Source organism: Spea bombifrons, chromosome 4 (assembly GCF_027358695.1).
Source record: "Spea bombifrons isolate aSpeBom1 chromosome 4, aSpeBom1.2.pri, whole genome shotgun sequence".
Taxonomy (NCBI): Eukaryota; Metazoa; Chordata; class Amphibia; order Anura; family Pelobatidae; genus Spea; species Spea bombifrons.
Genome location: NC_071090.1, coordinates 84,275,013 through 84,293,705, shown reverse-complemented (window position 1 = coordinate 84,293,705; position 18,693 = coordinate 84,275,013). Strand labels below are relative to the sequence as shown.

Here is an 18,693-nt window from a genome sequence, read left to right as displayed (position 1 = left end):
TTAAGTGTTGAAAGCTACTATTTCGCTGACATTTGGTGGGAAAGGAACTACACTTTTTTGTTTGAAATCTCCCCCCAGGTAAAGCTGAACCATTTCACTGAAGTAATGTTGATTAATAGGTGAACCCGGAAACTGGGGGAAGGAATTCTTCAAACGCTGAACATATCCCCTTGTGACACTATATTAAATAGGTAGTTTTTAAGACACGTCGTATGACCTTGGAGTACTTTTGGGGTCTCGTGAGCGGAGATGTATTGTCCAATACTCCCTGGCTCCTGGAGCGTTCAGGCTAAGAAGTGAATCACTCGGTGCTGACTTCTAGCTGGCCACAGAATTCAGATTGTAGGCTCCCTTCACCAAGAATCTTGTTTAAAATACTGAGTTAATGCCAGATTTCATTCCAGATAAAAAATCAATCCCTAACACCAATGTTTCTTTTCTGGCAACTTTCTACACATTAAAAAAATGCGCTGTACTATTAAAGCGACATTGGGAGAAAGGCATACTAGAAATCCGGCACGGCATGCTCATGAATTATGCTTGCTCGGGAGGGAAACCAAGTTGGAAAGAACAATATTAACTTTGTATGCGATACGAACCTATGAAGCCAATTTAAGACTTTACGGGCACTGAATGAAGTGGATATTAAGTGGGCATTGGCGGTTTGTGTCTGCGTTGCTTGTGTGTGGCTGCTAAGGATACTAAGGGTTACATATTGCAGACCCCTACTTGGCCCATCAGATCTTCCAATTTTCTACCCGCTTTAAGCTGAAATTGCTCCCCAAAGTCCTGCAAAGTCAGTGGTGTTTAGGGGGGAACAGACTGGGAATAAAAATCAGCCCTGATGCTTTAAGGCCAGCAGCTAATAAATGACATGCATGCGCGCTACACTATAGGGGTCCATTCATTAAAGAGAGAGTTGACAAGAGAGTTATGTTTCAGCTGCCATACATATATAAAGACCCATCCCCAATAAACTTCTGCTGCAGAAAGAGCTAGGCTGACCCTGTATTATGTATAGTTAAATCATTAAGATTACTCCAAAGTCTCCTTGCCAAATTAAATTATGCATGATGGAGGGCCAGCTTAGTAGTTGTTGGGGTTGGCCCTTCATAGTAAATATTATTATTATATTATTATGTTTTCTAGCATGCATCTGCACATTAAATGGAAGGGCCAATAAATAAAAGGGCCATCAGGTGCCAACTCACTAGGCATTTGCTGTGTGCGGCTGATGGTCTGTTGCAGCTTGGATGCAAGTCAAGCAACTGTAGCCTTGGCTTTTTTGGTGCATTAATGGCATTTTTAATTATTCATATCCAGATAGGTGTTTTGTTATCATATCGCTGGATTATTTTGTGAAAAACTGGTACTTTGTGTTTGTGCGCACCACAATATAATGACACACAAGAGTATACCAAAATCACATGCAGGACGTGTTTAGAGCCACAGCCACTTACACCAAAAACAGGATCCATACATCATGAGAGTGCCCCAGAATACAAATCAAGGGGAGTAGGTCTTTGGAACAGCATTTTGTTTTACGTTAGCGCTAGTTAATGCAAAGAAAGTTTTAGTTGATCGTATAAACAATCATTTTATGTCTTAAGCGTGTTTTATGCATATACTGTAAATGGAAGAATATTGATACAGTAACTGAGTAGAAACACAAGGAACCCCATCATTTGTATAACTCAGGTATAATTTTTATTGCCAAAATACTGTAACTCTGTTCGGGAGACATAAAAAAAAAACATTTTACATTTCTGTTGATGATAATGATACAACGAAGCTTTGCAGGAATGTCAAATGAATAATAGCAAATATTAGCTGTTGTGCTTCCATATTGCATGCATGCTTAACTAAAGACACATTTGTCAACAAAAAAGTGCTATAAATTGTCATATTTTAAATACAGAAGAAAACAAAAATGATTTGGTAATAAGAAAATATATGTCCCACAATATTTATTACACACTATACAGAACAAAAACAAAACAAAAAAATTAAAATATTGCACTTAACCCTTTGACTGCCAGAGGGGTGAGCAACGCATTGCTTCAGTAACGCATTGCTGGAGTAATGCATTGCTCACCCCTCTGGCATTCAGAAGGTTCAATCAGACCATAAATATGTACAAAAAAAAAAGTATTTTTACAAAGTTAATCTCTTAAGTTATAAATCTTTAATAACAATCAAGACCCCTATATGATTTAAAAGACAAAGGTACTGGAGTATCTGTATACAGTAGTTTTTGTCTAACATTCAGTGATGTGCAGCTATATGAAAGGCAGGATATTTCTGTACAAAGTGGTTGGGTTGTAAGGGGAACTCTCATTGTTGAGAGACGGCTAATTTGATACACGGATGTATGGGATGTTGAGGAAACGTGAAGAAGACGTGTCTCAAGGTGGATTGTCATTACGAAGACTAGGCAGAGGCCTAAAGGCACCTTGTTCTTAAGGTGGGCCATGGGAAGTTGGATAGCAACTGATGTGTATACCTAAGCCATTTTGAACATGCCATGTCCATCACATTTACCTTCATGCCTCACCCATTTCAGGCCTATGCTTTTCCTAAACTGGGCAGTGAATGTTCATCACAACGAAAGCTCTGACTTTAGATCTGTGCATTTGTCAACACTGCTCAACTACTCACTAATACATTACAAGCAACAACAAAATCAGAAAAATCCACCTGTGACTAGTAACTTTTTACTAAATGCATCAAAAATTGGTGATATTTTAAAAAATCTCACTTGCACCTGAAACGTCATGTTATGTGTTCAACTCCCTTTGCATATAAATGCTCTGAATTAAAACCTTAAACAAATTGTGATAGCTCCTAAAGCTTCAGGAGCACACCTTCCAGTCTACTTGTCAACATTTCTCTGTGCCCTCTTTTCGTCCTCCTCCTTCCTACATACTTGTCCTGTAGCAAAGGGTTGTCAATGCTTGGTAATCCAGAGGAAAGAAGCAATGAGACTGGGACACACTGGGCTCACCTGGAGTGTGGATGACAGCAGGTGCCACGACATGATGATGTTCCCCTTCAGAGTTACTGAGGGACTGATGGATCTGTGCCACCAGACGACAAGGTTAACATTGCTTCCTTCCTATAGACCACCACCAGAAGAAGGAGTTGCAGACATGGCATTCCCTGTACGGCATGGAATTCACCGTGAGGTGCACACCTTTGTTGAAGTCATGTAAATCATTTTTGTTCTCCTATAATTATATATATATCTATACATACACACATCTGAAATGCTCTGTATCAGAATAAAATGTCAGTACTATTATGGTTATTTATAAAATATAAAGAGCCAATGGATTGGGTATGAGATCCCAGCTTTGCTGCCAGTCTGCAAACATCCTCATAGTATTTTCTGCTGCTTCCCATTCCTACACATACTTAAACACCTTTCATACCATGTTCTATATGCTTTATTTCTCTGGATATACTATTCCAACTTTTAAAAGCAAGAAAAAGATTCTTTTTTTTTTTTTTTAAGGTTATCCTGTTACTGACTCAGGAATCTAAAATAGGTCAGTGGTGGTTCTCATTTTTTTAATGATCTGCAACCAGCTCTTTACATCAGTGATTACAGTCCAGTCTTGCTTGCCTACAGTCCACTTGGGAAAAGAGCGATGTCTTAACTCCAATTGACAATACTGTTTTATGATAATTTGGTCCTATGCATTCATCCTGGGGTATCAAACCATACAGTAACGGTATCTATGCTAAATGTTTAGACCAGTTTGGAGGTCTTTGCCTTCAATCTTTCTCCCATGACCAAGTACAGACGGGTGAATGCTTTGGGCATATCAATTTTATTTTTGCTGCCGCTAGACTATGCTACCTTGTCATAAAATGGCTTTTAGCTTTTTCATTTTCTTATATGCAGTTTGAGCCTCATCTATGTTGTTAATTACCATCTTTATGTTTTTATGCTAAAAACAATATGCATGATCCTCTTGATATTGTATAGTAAAGTTGTCCAGTAATTATTTTATAGGGAGATCATATTACTGCCACCTGGATAATAAAGGTGTATATTAAGGCCTGAATAGGTAAAAAAAAGACTGTATGAAAGATTTGGTAAGTCACCTTGGCTGTCGTCCCACAAATCCAAACTGGCATAAGTGGCATTTAAAATTATTGATAATAAATTAATACAGAGATCATTTTTACTTTGACTTTCATGGTGTAAAATGAAGTACTTTAAGATGGTTATTCAGAGTTCACTGTAAAGACTCAAATTCTAATCAAGACAAATTCTAATCAAGGGCTTCTTCTTCAAAATTATTTTTTATGTCCTCAAATTCAAAGGCCAAACATAACCAAGTCCCTTCTTGCTGTCTGCTACCAATCAAAGCTAGCATTTAAAGGATTATAAGGACACTATTCATCTATACATCATTATAAATAAAGGAAACAGACCATAATGTTAATTCTTCTCTTTTTTTGGAGTCCTGATTATATAGAGGTGCACACACCATACATTCTTAAAGTTATATTCTTACACACACAAACACACACACTAGATTGTAAACACACACATATACTGTAGTATATACCTGATGCGTCGGTTGCCTAAAATCGTAGCAGAGTTAATAATAATGAAAGTTAAAATGCTAAGGGATATATCTGTATACTATAACTGGTTGTATGGATTTTAAAATGACCGGGTTAAGAAGATCCTTCACTAAATGAAGGGTGCAAATAAAAGTTTATTCACCAAAGATGGATTGGAAACGCTGGGGTTTGTCATCCACAAAGTGTAGTGAAGTCAGAGGGTTAAACTCCCACAAACTCCCCTACAAGCTCCTTGTTTGAACCCCAGTGGCATGTACTGATTATAAACCCTTTCCTAATGCCCAACTACATATGTGAAATCAGCAAGAATGCGACTTAATGTTATTTTTCTGTCATTCGCTAAATAGACGAAAATGTAACAACTTTTTGCTTAAATGGATAGCACAATTTGTGACAAATATATTTCCAAAATCCACAGGAAATAGCGACCTACAAAAGCTCAAATCTACTAAGCCATCCTCGCCTATAAGATGGATGACAGCGAATTGCATCCTCCTTGTAGTCTTCTGCTAAAACACAGCTTAGTAAACATGACCCAACACTATTTTATATTCCATAAAAAAGTTCTACATTGCCTTATAGTAAAGGTATCTATTGTTATAATTCTAATTTCCTTCTACTATAAATTTTTTAAGGAATTTCTTCTTTCCATCAAATTAACTTCTGATGTAGCGTCTATTTGCTTTAGACACCCGCTGGAACTTCACTTGGGTGCCCCTAATATTTTATATAGGACATAAATGATACATCACTTTTCATTTAATTGTGCTTTCTCAACTCCGAGATGATATAAAAGGCTTTTATCCTTTTTTTGTGATCTATTTGCATATGCTTTCTTTTAACTCATAAAGCACTGCCTCATAGTCAGCTACCATCTTGGCCAATAGCAAGATTTAAAGGATTAATACAAGGTGGGTTGATATGGACATGTAGTTCTGGCATTTAAACCAAGTGCAATAGAACTCAACACATCCATGAAAGTACTTTTGGTAGCAACAAAGGGATTTCCACTGAATAGACCTGGAAGGGTTGGTCTTCCTAAATACAGACTTTATACAATCGGGAGCATTCTTCTCATATCTTCGGTTTAACGCTCAACATGCTTTTTTTCAGGAGGAGAGGTCTGTTCCATTACATGATTCACAACACCTCTGTTTGTAGAGCTCTACTAAGCATAAATTAAGTTGTTTTACAAATGTACAGTAGTGAGTTGTGTCCTTGCATTCTCCTTCTGAAAAATAAAAGATCTTATTAAAATGAGTTGATAACATAGCACCCTGTGCAGTGTATAATATCATTATATGTATGCAATTTTGCTGATATAAGCAGAGTTCTGCATTGCCAAACATTCATCGTTCTCTTAAGGCCATTTTTTTTTTAAAGCAATTGTCAATGATTGAAATAGCCAAACATTTGCATACTTCCACAAGACGTAACATTGCAGTGCTGCCAAGTGGTCGGCCTCCGTTTCCACATGCAGTACTGGTCAGCTACAACTTTGCCATTTTTCCTGTGAATGCAATCGACTCTCCGGGACTGAAAGCCATTTCCGCAAGCTGCGGTGCAAGGCCGCCAAGGACCTGTCCTCCACAACACGTTGCACATCTCTGAAGGGCAATTTCTCCTGGCAGCTGGCCTGAGGACAACATCAAACAAAATACATTCTGTTGGATCTAATATAGAAACATGTTCCAGGCACCAACATACAATTCGCTATGAGTCATCTGGCACAACTGAATATGCTGGCATTGATGGAGTTAAAATATAATACATTTCATTATATTTCTGTATGTATGGAAATATAGCTGTGAATGAATTTGATCTATTATGTAAACTGGAGCATCGAGCACCATATTATGTATTTAGCCAAGATGGATACAATATGAAAAGGCATTATTAGATACATCCTGTAACAACTCATGTTAAACCCTGCTACAAAGAGCAATTTAATAATTAAAGTAATCAAACATTAAAATGTTATGCTTTGTAATATACTAAGTACATGTGTCCCAGTAAATGACGAGCGAGTGTTATACAAAGATGCTTTCTTCAGAAGAAACTCAGACAGTGCTCCTGTGTTTCTCCATAGCATTTACTTTTAAGTTGTTTTCCCTCTTAAGACCAGTGAGAGCTACAGAGTGCCGTTTGTTTTTTGCCTGTTTGTTTTTGTTTAAGTATGGGTATGAAATCCTAAAAGGCTGTCCGAAGGACGTGTATGGCTTGCCAACTGGTCTGCTCATTTCTAGAGCCTCAGAAGCTGGGTTAATTAAATGGGAATCATGGGTTTCCAGATCAATACTATTAATGGTAGAGACTGCTGAACAGGTCAACCCTACTAGACCAAAAGGAACCAGAAGGAGGTACACAAAGCTGAGGCCCTCTAGGACAGGATTACCAATTTGGATCCACATTTCTGTGGATCTTAACAACAGTTCCATAAGTACACATTGCATCTTCTTTGTACAATACCTCTTTCGCCTGTCACAGTGTGTGTCAGGTACTGTGCTTCCGTTCTGGTGCTGGCAAACTATGTGGCGATGCTGTAAACCCATTCCTTGGCCGGCACATCTATTCAGACACTGAAATAGAATGACATATTTCTCACAATCCAATCTTTGACATCTGTATGAACATTTGTGTTTAACAAGCCTTGGGAACCACTACTTATAATTGTAAAACTTTGCTTAATTTAACCTGTGACATTGGTGACACTAGTAGATGAAGTGAGAGCAGTAGAGTCGACTGCCAATAACCAGCCACCCTTTCCTAGGACTTGTGCCCACAACAGCATCAGGGAACAGCCTAATAACAGTCTGTGGCTTAAAAGAGGTAGCCAGAAAAACAGAGTTTGGGGGCAGAAGAATTCCGTGATGGTTAAGCAAGCCAGGCTATGTGGATAAAAGTAACTGGTAGTGGTGAATGGACATGGGAGTTCCTGTGGGTCTGCATGGCTATGAACTTGTTGGAGTGATTATAAACCTATCCTCACTAGCCCTCACTGCACAGAAACCTATCCTCACTGCTGAAAGACACACACGTTATATCCCTTCCATTAAACCACAATGGAAAATGCCCTTTCATGTCTCACAACGGAACACAAACAAGAGGTGGGGCTCAGCTAGCGCTCTATTAGAAGAGTGGAGATGGGGGATCAGATATGATGATACTGGACAAGGATGGTTTCAAAAAGCTAAGAAGAAAGCTGGGCAATAACAAGGATGAAAAGCAGTAAGGAACAGTGGGAATACAAAGAACAATAGGAGAAAAATAAGGGGAATAAGACGGAGAAAATGGAAAAACAGATACACAATGAAATAGAGTGGGGGATATTGAAAGAAAGGTGAAGAAAATAGACATTTTTACTTTTTTGGTTGCTACCATGTTGTACCGGTTCAGATCTGGTGCTTTTGTTAAAGTCTCAGAAATGACACCTGTAATTACGCACAATTACAGAATGGTGAGAAACTAAACTCTCTTACTCATGGCAGTTTTTGCCAGCGGGGTTTAACACTGTTACACTGTGATGTTTGGTTTGGTGCAGCTCCCTTCCCAAAATTACTATAATAAAATTTTTCTACAATAAAACTTTTATGGGTTACCTTTCCACACACAGAACAACCTAAATTGCATAGTGTCTACATACCTTCACGTTCCCAAATCCTGCTTTAACTACCACATTTTAAAGGTGTGAATGGTACTAGAATTAGGATTACTGGGATGTTTTCATTATAACACTAAACTCAAAGGCGATGCATTTATTATTCCCTTGCTGCAAACACCATTTATATTGATTGTAAATAAAGAAGGAGTAAAGAATTACTAAGCACGAGATGATTTTCTTGCTTAATGCAGCATGTTCACGCCAACACACGTTCAGTTTTTGGGGGACATTTCCATGTAAACTATTATCCTTAGTAAAAAGTAGAAGACTCAGAAAATAATCTTTTGGAGATCCAATAAACATCTAAAAATTCTCTAAATAGGAGAGATTTAAACATTAGCATCTTTAAAAATAATATCTTATTCAATAATGATTCTTTACGCACTGATCATGCAGTGATTACAGCAGTGTTTACCTGTCCCCAGGGCTGGGATTTCCACTCCATGCAGGACTCAGAGGAACATGGCTTTCGTGCAGCTGGTCGAGATGTATAGCCACAGGAACTTAAAGGCAAAACTTTAACACTACCATCAGACTTTGTTTGCTGGCAAGTTACTTCTCTTTGTTGGAATCCTGCGCCACATGACGCAGGACAATCAGACCACGGACCTGTGGCCCATCTAACAAGATAAAATATCATAGAGTTATTATGTATCATCGATATATATATATAAATATATACATATATTATATTATATATATATATATATTATATTGGTTACATATATATATATGTAACCAAAGAAAAATGGGTACTCATGGGTCTTTGTAGCAAAGTGCATTAAACACTAGTTTATTTCAATCAGCACGGCCAACGTTTCGGACCACCTCCGGTCCTTTCTCAAGAAACGTTGGCCGTGCTGATTGAAATAAACTAGTGTTTAATGCACTTTGCTACAAAGACCCGCGAGTGCCCATTTTTCTTTGGTTACATGTGTCTGGCTATTTTTGGAGCACCCAGGCAAATAAAAGCCTGTGTATATTAACAATATTTCTGAGTGTGCAGCCGCTCCCTTTGGATTGTGTGTGTGTATATATATATATATATATATATATATATATATATATATATATATATATATATATATATATATATATATATATATATATATATATATATATATATACATACATATACACACCCTGCACTGCACAGTAAACAAACCGGGGACCCTGTAGAATCCTACTGCAGAAGGTTTATAAATTAAGCTCTGATGTGCATGTGTTTTAATCCCACATTAACTGCAAATTACATTGGCATTTTCATCATCTGCTACAGAGAAGAGTCTTTACGTAATCTTTGAGGAATGACATCACAGGTAAACTCGTCATGATACGTTAAACAGTTATATATTGCCAATACAGTGAATTTTGATCACAGCTTATTTTTGTAAACAATACACGCGTCATTTGTGATTCCGACACATAATGTAATCAGAAATTAGCCTTATTCCTCCTCAATAATATCTCGAAATATGTTCTCATTGTTTTATTGGACGAACTTAGCTACATTCAGTGAAGATAATCACTGGGGTCAATAACAAGTTCATTTAAAATAATTTTAACCAAATGCCTTTTTTTCAAGTACAAATGGCTATTCTGCTGGAATGGACGTCATGCCACTGAATACAGCTCTTCTCTGTACAGCTGGTGATTCTCGAGTTTGAAATTACAATGCACTCCATTTTACCCGGGTCTTACCTTGGGGGGCAATCTTGTATGTTACAGGGCTGAGAGTTGTCCACGAGTGGCTGAATATGTTCGCACAGCGAGTTGTTTACCCTGTAGCCCTCGGCACTCACACACTGCCGAGCCTTAAACTGGATTCCAGTGTTTCCACACGCAGATGAGCAAGGAGTCCACTCGCCATATTTTAATCTGTAGGCTGTGATGGAAACCAATTATTCGTGGTTCAAGCAATAACCGGGTAATAATTTAAAGGGTCAGGTACATGTTGCATTTTTTACTCAATTCATTCAATATCATTGTACACATGGCTGTGGTATATCAACAAAAACTGGCTTGTCGCCCTTTATTATTCCACCCCAGACACACACGCACAAATCCTCCATTAAAGTCAACATTCTTCAATATGTCATTAGGTTCTTACAACACAATTTCCCATGAACTGTAAAGTATTCTCCATGGCAGTTTCTTTTTCTCCTGACCTTGTATATTTGTTATTTGCCATTTTTAGTGTCAATGTGAGTGTTTCTTTTTCCAGATGTGCGAACCCTAAACAAATACCAGCCTTGATTTCAATTGCGGACAAAGGGCACATGATCCATAAATAAATGTATCTCTGCGACATCTGGTGCATGGGAGCTTCTCAAACTGGAGATGCCCAACAATTACACCCTTTGTGTTTCGTCAACGAATCTCCCGTGGATATATTTGCCCTTTTTCACACCACGTTTAAGATGAAGTACTAAACTAAGTTGAGCGATGTTTTATGTAATTGCACAGAGTTCGGGTTTACTGTGGTAACCAGCAGCCGATGATAGTTACCAGCTGTGTCCACAGGCTTGTTACTGCAACTCGTCATGCAGTTCTTAATTCATTGTTTCCCACTGTTTTCTTTTCCGCTCCTTTTCTTATAATTTACATTGTTTAAATTGCTGGAACCCCTTTGACGGTAATTTAGCAATAAAATATGCAAGTTGCAATTCATTAGCACCTCACCCTAAACAATGGCTAATCGTCAAATTCCAGGATGTCAAAGAAGACTTCAGTTTTGGGCATGGTGTCGTTTGTTATACAGGAAAAGCACACGTTGAGCAATATATAGCATATGTCATTACACCAGATGGCTTAGCATATACAAGCTGTTCGTCTTCATAGGCGAATGGCCTCTTAATTCATCAGGGTTATGTATAAAGAACAATGTTATTTCTTTAATCCTTGCACGATCTTATTGCTCATTCTGTCGCTTCCTCATTCTATGGCACTCATAGGGTAGGATCATTGCCACAAAAGGGTCTGAGAAGGTTGGCTAGTTACGGGAAGTCAGAATTATTGTGCCAAACACCCTTCTGGAATCCAACAAACAATTCCAGATCAAGCATCTGTTCTGCTAAACAATTATCTTGATTTATATTTACCAACAAAAGGAATATTTTTAGCCAGTACCAGGAGTTATTGGTATGTTTTGCATCCTAATGAGAGTCAGCATTGAATGAAAAACATTACATGCTTTTTCTTTTGAGATAACACATAGATAAAAAAATGCTTACCATCTAGAGTGACGTTAACCCAGGCAGACGCTGTCCGAGAATTATTTGAAGTCCAACATCTGTACTCTCCAACATAGGCCTCGGATACAGGATTTATTTCCAGCACTCGGCCTGAGATGAGAAGTTGGTACTTCAGGCCTTTTACTCCTTCTATTGGCTGCTTTTGTAGAAACCAATGTATTGTAGATCGGTGGCTGGTTTGTACTGGACAACCTATAAGCATTATACATTTAAGTCATTACACTTTGAAACATACTTTTTGGCTAGTAACGTATGATGAATATGTCTATCAATTGTTAAATATAAACTACTAACTTAAGAACACTTTCTGCCATAAATACACCCAATGAGTACATAGTTGGCTTCTAAATTAACATATGATCTCTATTCGAGAACAGCCAGAGACCAGCAGTAAAATGTGTCCAAGCAATTATCTGAAAGTTAGCCAGTGGTGTTGTTGCAAAACGTTCTCACATGAGTCTGCTCCAGAAACACTAGAACTCTATTAGTACCTAATAATGCGGTGCAGGAATACACGTGGGACCCTACACATATTTTAATCTAGTGCACCACTTGATCTAAGGACTACTTTGCAATCTCTTGAGGGTCCTGTGACCAAAGCATATGGCATCATCAACATCTAAAACACATTTATACAAGTAATCTATATTTGACTTAGTATTGCACTTTTAACAACTATTTTATGTCTTATGCCCCTAAAAATGTGAAGAAAAACCCACCTATACGTAGGAGCTCTCCAGGTTGACTCACAGTGGTAGTACCCCTTGGAGATGCCATTGCAAACCGTGTTTTGCCTTTCCGGTTGGGATGTTCATGGTAAGATTCTTGCATCTTTTGTCCTGTTAAAAAAAAAAAAAAAAAAAAAAAAAAAAAGCAATAAGACCACTTGATTCAGTTTTGCAGAGGCATTGCTGGTGGGCATTCCAAGGCAATTTTTTGTCTGTATGGTATACTTATGGTTATCCATTGTTTCTAGTGAGCGTATGGAACCTATGTGCAAACGGTAATTCATGCAAACATTCTATACAATCTAGCCCAGGATCTTGAATAACCCAAGCAATACCACCAATGAACTTTAGATTAATTTATTTCATTATCCGCCTCCTGGCAATTTAACATTTACTATGCACATTTTTTAGAACATATAAGGCATCAATTGCTTCAAGGATCTAGCTAATATATCAGTATTAACATTCATAACTTCCAAGTCAACGGAAATTATACACTCTCCTATACTAACTCAAATTGGAAACATCAGACTTAGAAGCAATAGCAGTGTTGCGTTACAACCTTTAGCTAAAAATGCATGATCTAAAGTGAGTATTTAACTGTATCAGTTAAGACAATTATAAAATGAGTTTGCTGTTAGACATTTCAGGATCTGACCAAGAGCATTCCACATACAGCTCAATATCAATGTAAAAACCAGAACATTGCAACCTATACTTAAATTGTAGCAGTCAGGAAATAGACAAAAGCAGTTTTTATGTACAAAGTTATTTAGAAAATAACTGTAGGAGGACTTTCACTGCAGATGTCATTTCTGAAAAATGCTATAAAAGTCAAAGGCATTATAAAACTGCGCAGCACACTATGTCATAGTAGAAAAATGTAGGAGAGAAGTCTGATACTAACCAGATAAGTTCAGGACGGCCGCTGCTACTGCTTTTCCTAGAGTGTTTGTTGCTATGCAAATATAGGTCCCCTGGTTGTCGGCCGATATATTTGCGAGCAGAAGAGAACCGTTGGAATGCAGAAATGAATTGTTTGCCATTGGGAATTCTTTCTTTAACCATGCAAGTTTTGGACGAGGAAAACCTATCGCAGGATGAAGAGACATTGTTGTTGCGTTATGGCCATATGTAGAACACTTATGCATCAATACATGCTTTGTTGTGGAATCATTGTCACAAAACAGTGCATTAATCAATAAAACATACAGGGGAGTCTCCATATTTAGTTTTTTAAACAGTTCAGCTTTTATTAATAACAGATTTCAACCTGCCTTCCACAGACCTTATTTTAGGGCTCGATGGGACAACATATCAAACCTTCTGTCAAGAAAAAATCCAATGGGTAAAATATTTTACATGCAAAGTTTGAAACGGACATAGAGATCAATATAGTTACCAATTTTAACTCAATATGCCAGAGCAAAAACCAAATCATTGTACAATCAGCTTGTTATAAACTCCTTTTCTGAAATCACCGGGACTCCTGATTCTTACCACACGGTGGCATCAGATGAACAGCCCTAAGATGCCTTGAATATTCGTAGACAGAAAAAAGGCAGCAGGCAATTAAGCAGGATTTTCATTTTTTTCCCCTCCTATGTTAGCTTAAAATTCTGATATGGCAGTTTGGAGATATTTTTGACATAAAAACAAAGGCTCCTTTTTGCGAATCCTGTAAACATTATCCAAGACTAACTTGGAGTAATAGCAGTGTTGATATTTATACCACATGTGTTGACTGAAAAAGCCTTTGGCTGTAAAACCGAAACACAAATCAGGACAAGAATGATATAAACATATCCGAGGCAGTGCTACGTGGATCCCTATGACTTCCTCAGTGTGCTGAACAAATGTTATTACCAAACCCTGAAAACAAGACACCAAACATACACAGGAGGTCAGGGGACTACTGGGCTGAAACGGGAGGAGGCCTGCAGCTGTGCTTGGAGAGTCCTGCGAAGCAGACATTTTACCAACCACATAGGTGTGTGCTGATGCATGAGAGCTTCTGAGAAAATTCATGGCATGGTTTGATGAAAAAGAAATATCATCATATCTCCCTAGTGTCTCTGTTTAGGAAGAGCAGACTTTCTTTGGGACATCCTTTACTCTTTCCTCACCTGATGATGTACCTTCTTTTCTAGGCGCTCAGACTGTATGGCGATACTAAGAGTATCATATATAGCCCCAAAACTCGCAATCATGTGCATAGAAGCTGCAGAGCATGTTTATAAATTACATTTTGCCAATGCCTTATTTAATTAGATACAGGACTTTCCCTAGTTGACCAGTTGACATACAGTACTGTGCAAACACTGTAGGCAGGTGTGACCACCCTTTGCCTCAGAACAGCATCAATTCTTCAGAGTTCTTCTGTTCACTCACTTTGCATTGTGTTAAATAATTTAAAAAAAAACCCTCAAACTATTATTTTTACTTTACAGCATTTTTAACACCTGCCTAAAGGTTTTGCACAGTACTCTAAAGCCTTCCCTCTAGCCTAGAAAATCACGACCCCCTAAACAAAGATGTCCTTCTTTAAAGTGCCAGTAAATCTTTTTTTTTGCTCATTAGTAAGGTTTGCACAATCACTCCATAAGGAGAAACCATCTTAACCCCTTAATGACAAAGCCCGTACATGTACGGGCTCAAAATGCATTGTTTCCAATGGGTTTAGGGACCGTCCATTGTCCTTAAGGGGTTAACAGTGAGAATCCTACCAGCTTTATGGGGAAGGTTGGCTCCTGCATTGTTGAAGACCAGCTTTTCCAATAAAGAAGAGAAGATGCCAAGGAAAATAGATAGGTCATTAGTGGGAGCGGGGTTAGCAGGAACTTGTTGGAATGTATGTAGCATTCATCCACCAAATCTGTCTTTGTAAAGATGTATTAACTGATCAGTATTTCTTACTTTGTACTAACACATATCATCAATGTACTCAATGTACTCAAATATCATCAATGTGAGGGAAAAAAACATGTGATGTGCCTCAATATATCAAATCTTTAGTTGAAGCTGATGCTTTTTATTAGGACACCATCAAAAAAGGTGTAGAGTCACTTACCCCTCTGTGACCTCAGGGGTCTCTTCTTCAGACGAAGAGACCACTGAAGCCCTTAAAGTCTTTGGCTATGTTTTTCCGTGTTGGCCAAATAAAAGGCATCGCCCAAAGAATTCATTTTCTATATATATATATATCCAGTACTTTTATAGGCGCCAACTGTTGTGTTTGGGCTAGGCCATCCTAAGAACAGAGAGCTTTGGAAGAGGTGGTTGACTTTGACTTTTATTAAAGCTTTGCTTTCACTTCCTTTTGCTCTGTTCCTTATTGCCAAGTTAAAGCCTGGCTCTGCTATGGTTTGGCTCTACTTCTACATTTGTGGCTTGCCCAGCAGGAGTTGGCTACATGCTTGCATGCCTTGAAGCCATTTAGAGGCAACATGAGTAGCTAGCGTGTATAAACAAGACATGCATATTCTTTATCAGGGCTCTGTACTTTAATTAAATCTTGTAGTCTAAAATTTTAAAAAGCAGCAGATAGATTTGTGAGAGGCTGTTCTCTAATGAACAAAGTGGCATTGGATTTGTTTGTTCTCGTCGTTTTTTCTCTCTCTGTTCACAGCCGCATGATTTAATGGGCCAGAGGGTAAAGGGGCATGCACTTCAGTTACAGTTAATGTGTGGTTTATTACGGGGCATGACCCACAAATTATATCCGCGAGGTGAGTATATTCTCACATTACTGTGCTTTGGGAGAAAATGTGATATAAAACATTAGTCACATGCAAACACAGCTACTGTACAACTGTTCATTCACAATGCACGATTAATTTTGTATAATACAAGCCCTTCCGTATTCTGCTGTTTGTCAATAGAGCACCACATTATTTCCTAAATAGAGGGTGGCTTCATTTGCCTAGAATTGCTGAGCTGCCACGCTGTCCTATGTTTGCAGATCACACTTAAATATCGATCCTGATACTGAATTTACCAATTTAAATGGAGTGGAAAACCTCTTTCTGCTAGAATATACTTATTTACTGCCTGTATATATATATATATATATATATATATATTAATGTAGAGGTTGTAGCCGTATTGGTCCAGTGGTGTCAATATCAAATAACAGATGGAATAAGTATCTCGTGATAATACCTTTTTTATTGGACTAACAGAATTTTGGAATGACAAGCTTTCGGGAGCTCTTCTCCCTTTCTCAAGTCTAAAACATTTCTCAGAATGGCTAGCAAGGTAAGCAAGGCTATCAATCCATAAAGCCAAAGCTAGCCGTGTGTGTGGTGGGGTAGGGTTGTGCATAGGCATAGAGTTAGCTCCAAACAGTCTTACACAGGTGGGGAGTGCGCATTGCTAAATGATGCTCCCCTGCCCAGCAGAAAAGAGAAAGTGACCAGGAGACTCTGGGAAACAGCACTTAACCTGGAGACTCCTGGCCAAACCCAAAGAGTTCCCAAGTATGATTATATGTGTTCTCTTAGTGCTAGGGAGGTTCTGGAGTCAATGTGATCGTATCACAGCATGATACGTCAATCAGCGGTATCCATATATCCTAAAATAGACCCCTGATGAACGCATGGTGCCAGCTGCCAGTCCTATTCCTGCAAGCGTACCTTTTAACGTGCATTAAATCTAAAGAAACAGTTTAGTGAGTTTGTTTTCGTTACATATCATTAAATTCACTGGTCCTTTAAGTTAACACATGTTTGGAATATAAACTTGTTATCCACGAGGGTGAGTATACAAAACGTATAATCAAATGTTAAACCTCTACCAAATATCTAAAATCCCTCTTCTGAGAAAACGCCCGTTGGTTAAACCATCGCATGGTTAAAATAAGGGAGGTAGAACATGGGGCTCCATTGTGTCTGTACTGCAAGGCCTTGTGTCCTGCCAGGTTAACCACTGCACGGCAACACTGAAAATGATTACTTCCCTGCTGACACTGGTTTACGATTTCAAAGAATATTTTCAACAAAACCGAACATTAATGTAAATCATTTATTTTTATTTTCTGACTGCAGCAGTCTCTGTAGCAATATTTATGTCTTGAAGAACAAGAAGCAACATATGGTTAGCTTTCTAAAATGAAATCTGGGTATAGACATTCAGATAATCTTTATTCTAGCATAATGAATACATGCACTCTAACCTGGTGTTCGGTTACACAGTAGTGTCACCGTGTCGTATTTTAACCAAATAGTAAGTGTGACACGTAGTGCATGTAATTATGAGTATTAAAGGTGCTGTTCCACTGTTGCGCTCTCTAGTATGTCAAGTAAATAAACATTAGGAGATCCTTCATTTTACTATTTCCTCTTAATCACATAAAAACAACAGAGAAGCCTAACAAGGGTTTTTAATTTCTATGACAACAACCCAATACGACAATGACGTGTTCCTGACAAAAATAATAAATTCGATTTCTGGAAAGGGTTTGAATATAAAACAGAATCAGTTTTATTGCTGCATTTACGTACAAGAGTGTTACATTCAAGTGGAACCTTAATTAACAACAGTCTTAGTGAAAAGGGGATGATTCCAATTCCTGAAGAATTATTTGGTCCCAGCCTTTTGTATGAATAGCTTGAAGCAAAGATAGGAATGGTCATTTTTATGGGGTTTAAGTATACTCCATAAACTGTGATCGTAGCCAGAATGAGAGAAGACTTAAACACAAATTTATTTGCAATCTTAAATAGATTTCCAAAGCTGGTGCTTATTAAGGACTTAACTGCAGTGTAATAAAGTGACGACCAGTACCAAAAATACTATGTAACGCATATAAAATAAATTCAAAAAGGCTGCTCAACTAGAAAGAATAGTAACTCTTTATACATGCTTGAAGAAGTGAAATATACAGAGAAGGGAAAAAAATCAATCAGCATGTTCCCAGGTGTCTTTTATACAGGTAACAAATTGAGATTAGGAGCATTCTCTTAAAGGGAGAGTTCCTAATCTCAGTTTGTTACCTGTATAAAAGATACCTGTCCACAGAAGCAATCAATCCAATAAGATTCGAAACTCTCCACCATGGCCAAAACCAAAGAGCTGTCCAATTATATCAGGGAAGCACTGTATACGCCGTGAAGCACTGAAATCCCCCTGCTCAAGAAAGCACATGTACAGGCCCGTCTGAAGTTTGCCAATGAACATCTGAATAATTCAGAGGAGAACTGGGTGAAAGTGTTGTGGTCAGATGAGACCAAAATCAAGCTATTTGGCATCAACTCAACGTGTTTGGAGGAGGAGGAATGCTGCCTATGACCCCAAGAACACCATCGCCACTGTCAAACTTAGAGGTGGAAACATTATGCTTTAGGGGTGTTTTTCTGCTAAGGGGACAGGACAACATCAAAAGGACGATGGATGGGGCCATGCACCGTCAAATCTTGGATGAGAACCTCCTTCCCTCAGCCAGGGCATGGAA

General features: G+C 38.2%; 1 protein-coding gene across 1 annotated transcript in view; it reads right to left on the bottom strand.

Annotated features, from left to right (window-relative positions):
- Nucleotides 1–5,504: 5,504 nt before the first annotated feature.
- Nucleotides 5,505–18,693, bottom strand: part of ADAMTSL3 (ADAMTS like 3) — a 192,766-nt gene continuing 179,577 nt past the window's right edge. Inside the window, exons 24-31 of the mRNA XM_053465435.1 lie at nucleotides 13,150–13,332; nucleotides 12,234–12,353; nucleotides 11,494–11,706; nucleotides 9,962–10,145; nucleotides 8,676–8,880; nucleotides 7,069–7,178; nucleotides 6,021–6,235; nucleotides 5,505–5,830 (exon numbers count right to left, since the gene is read on the bottom strand). Of these exons, the coding sequence (XP_053321410.1) occupies nucleotides 5,709–5,830; nucleotides 6,021–6,235; nucleotides 7,069–7,178; nucleotides 8,676–8,880; nucleotides 9,962–10,145; nucleotides 11,494–11,706; nucleotides 12,234–12,353; nucleotides 13,150–13,332 (1,352 nt within the window). The 3' untranslated portion in view covers nucleotides 5,505–5,708. The remainder of the gene's footprint in view (nucleotides 5,831–6,020; nucleotides 6,236–7,068; nucleotides 7,179–8,675; nucleotides 8,881–9,961; nucleotides 10,146–11,493; nucleotides 11,707–12,233; nucleotides 12,354–13,149; nucleotides 13,333–18,693) is intronic.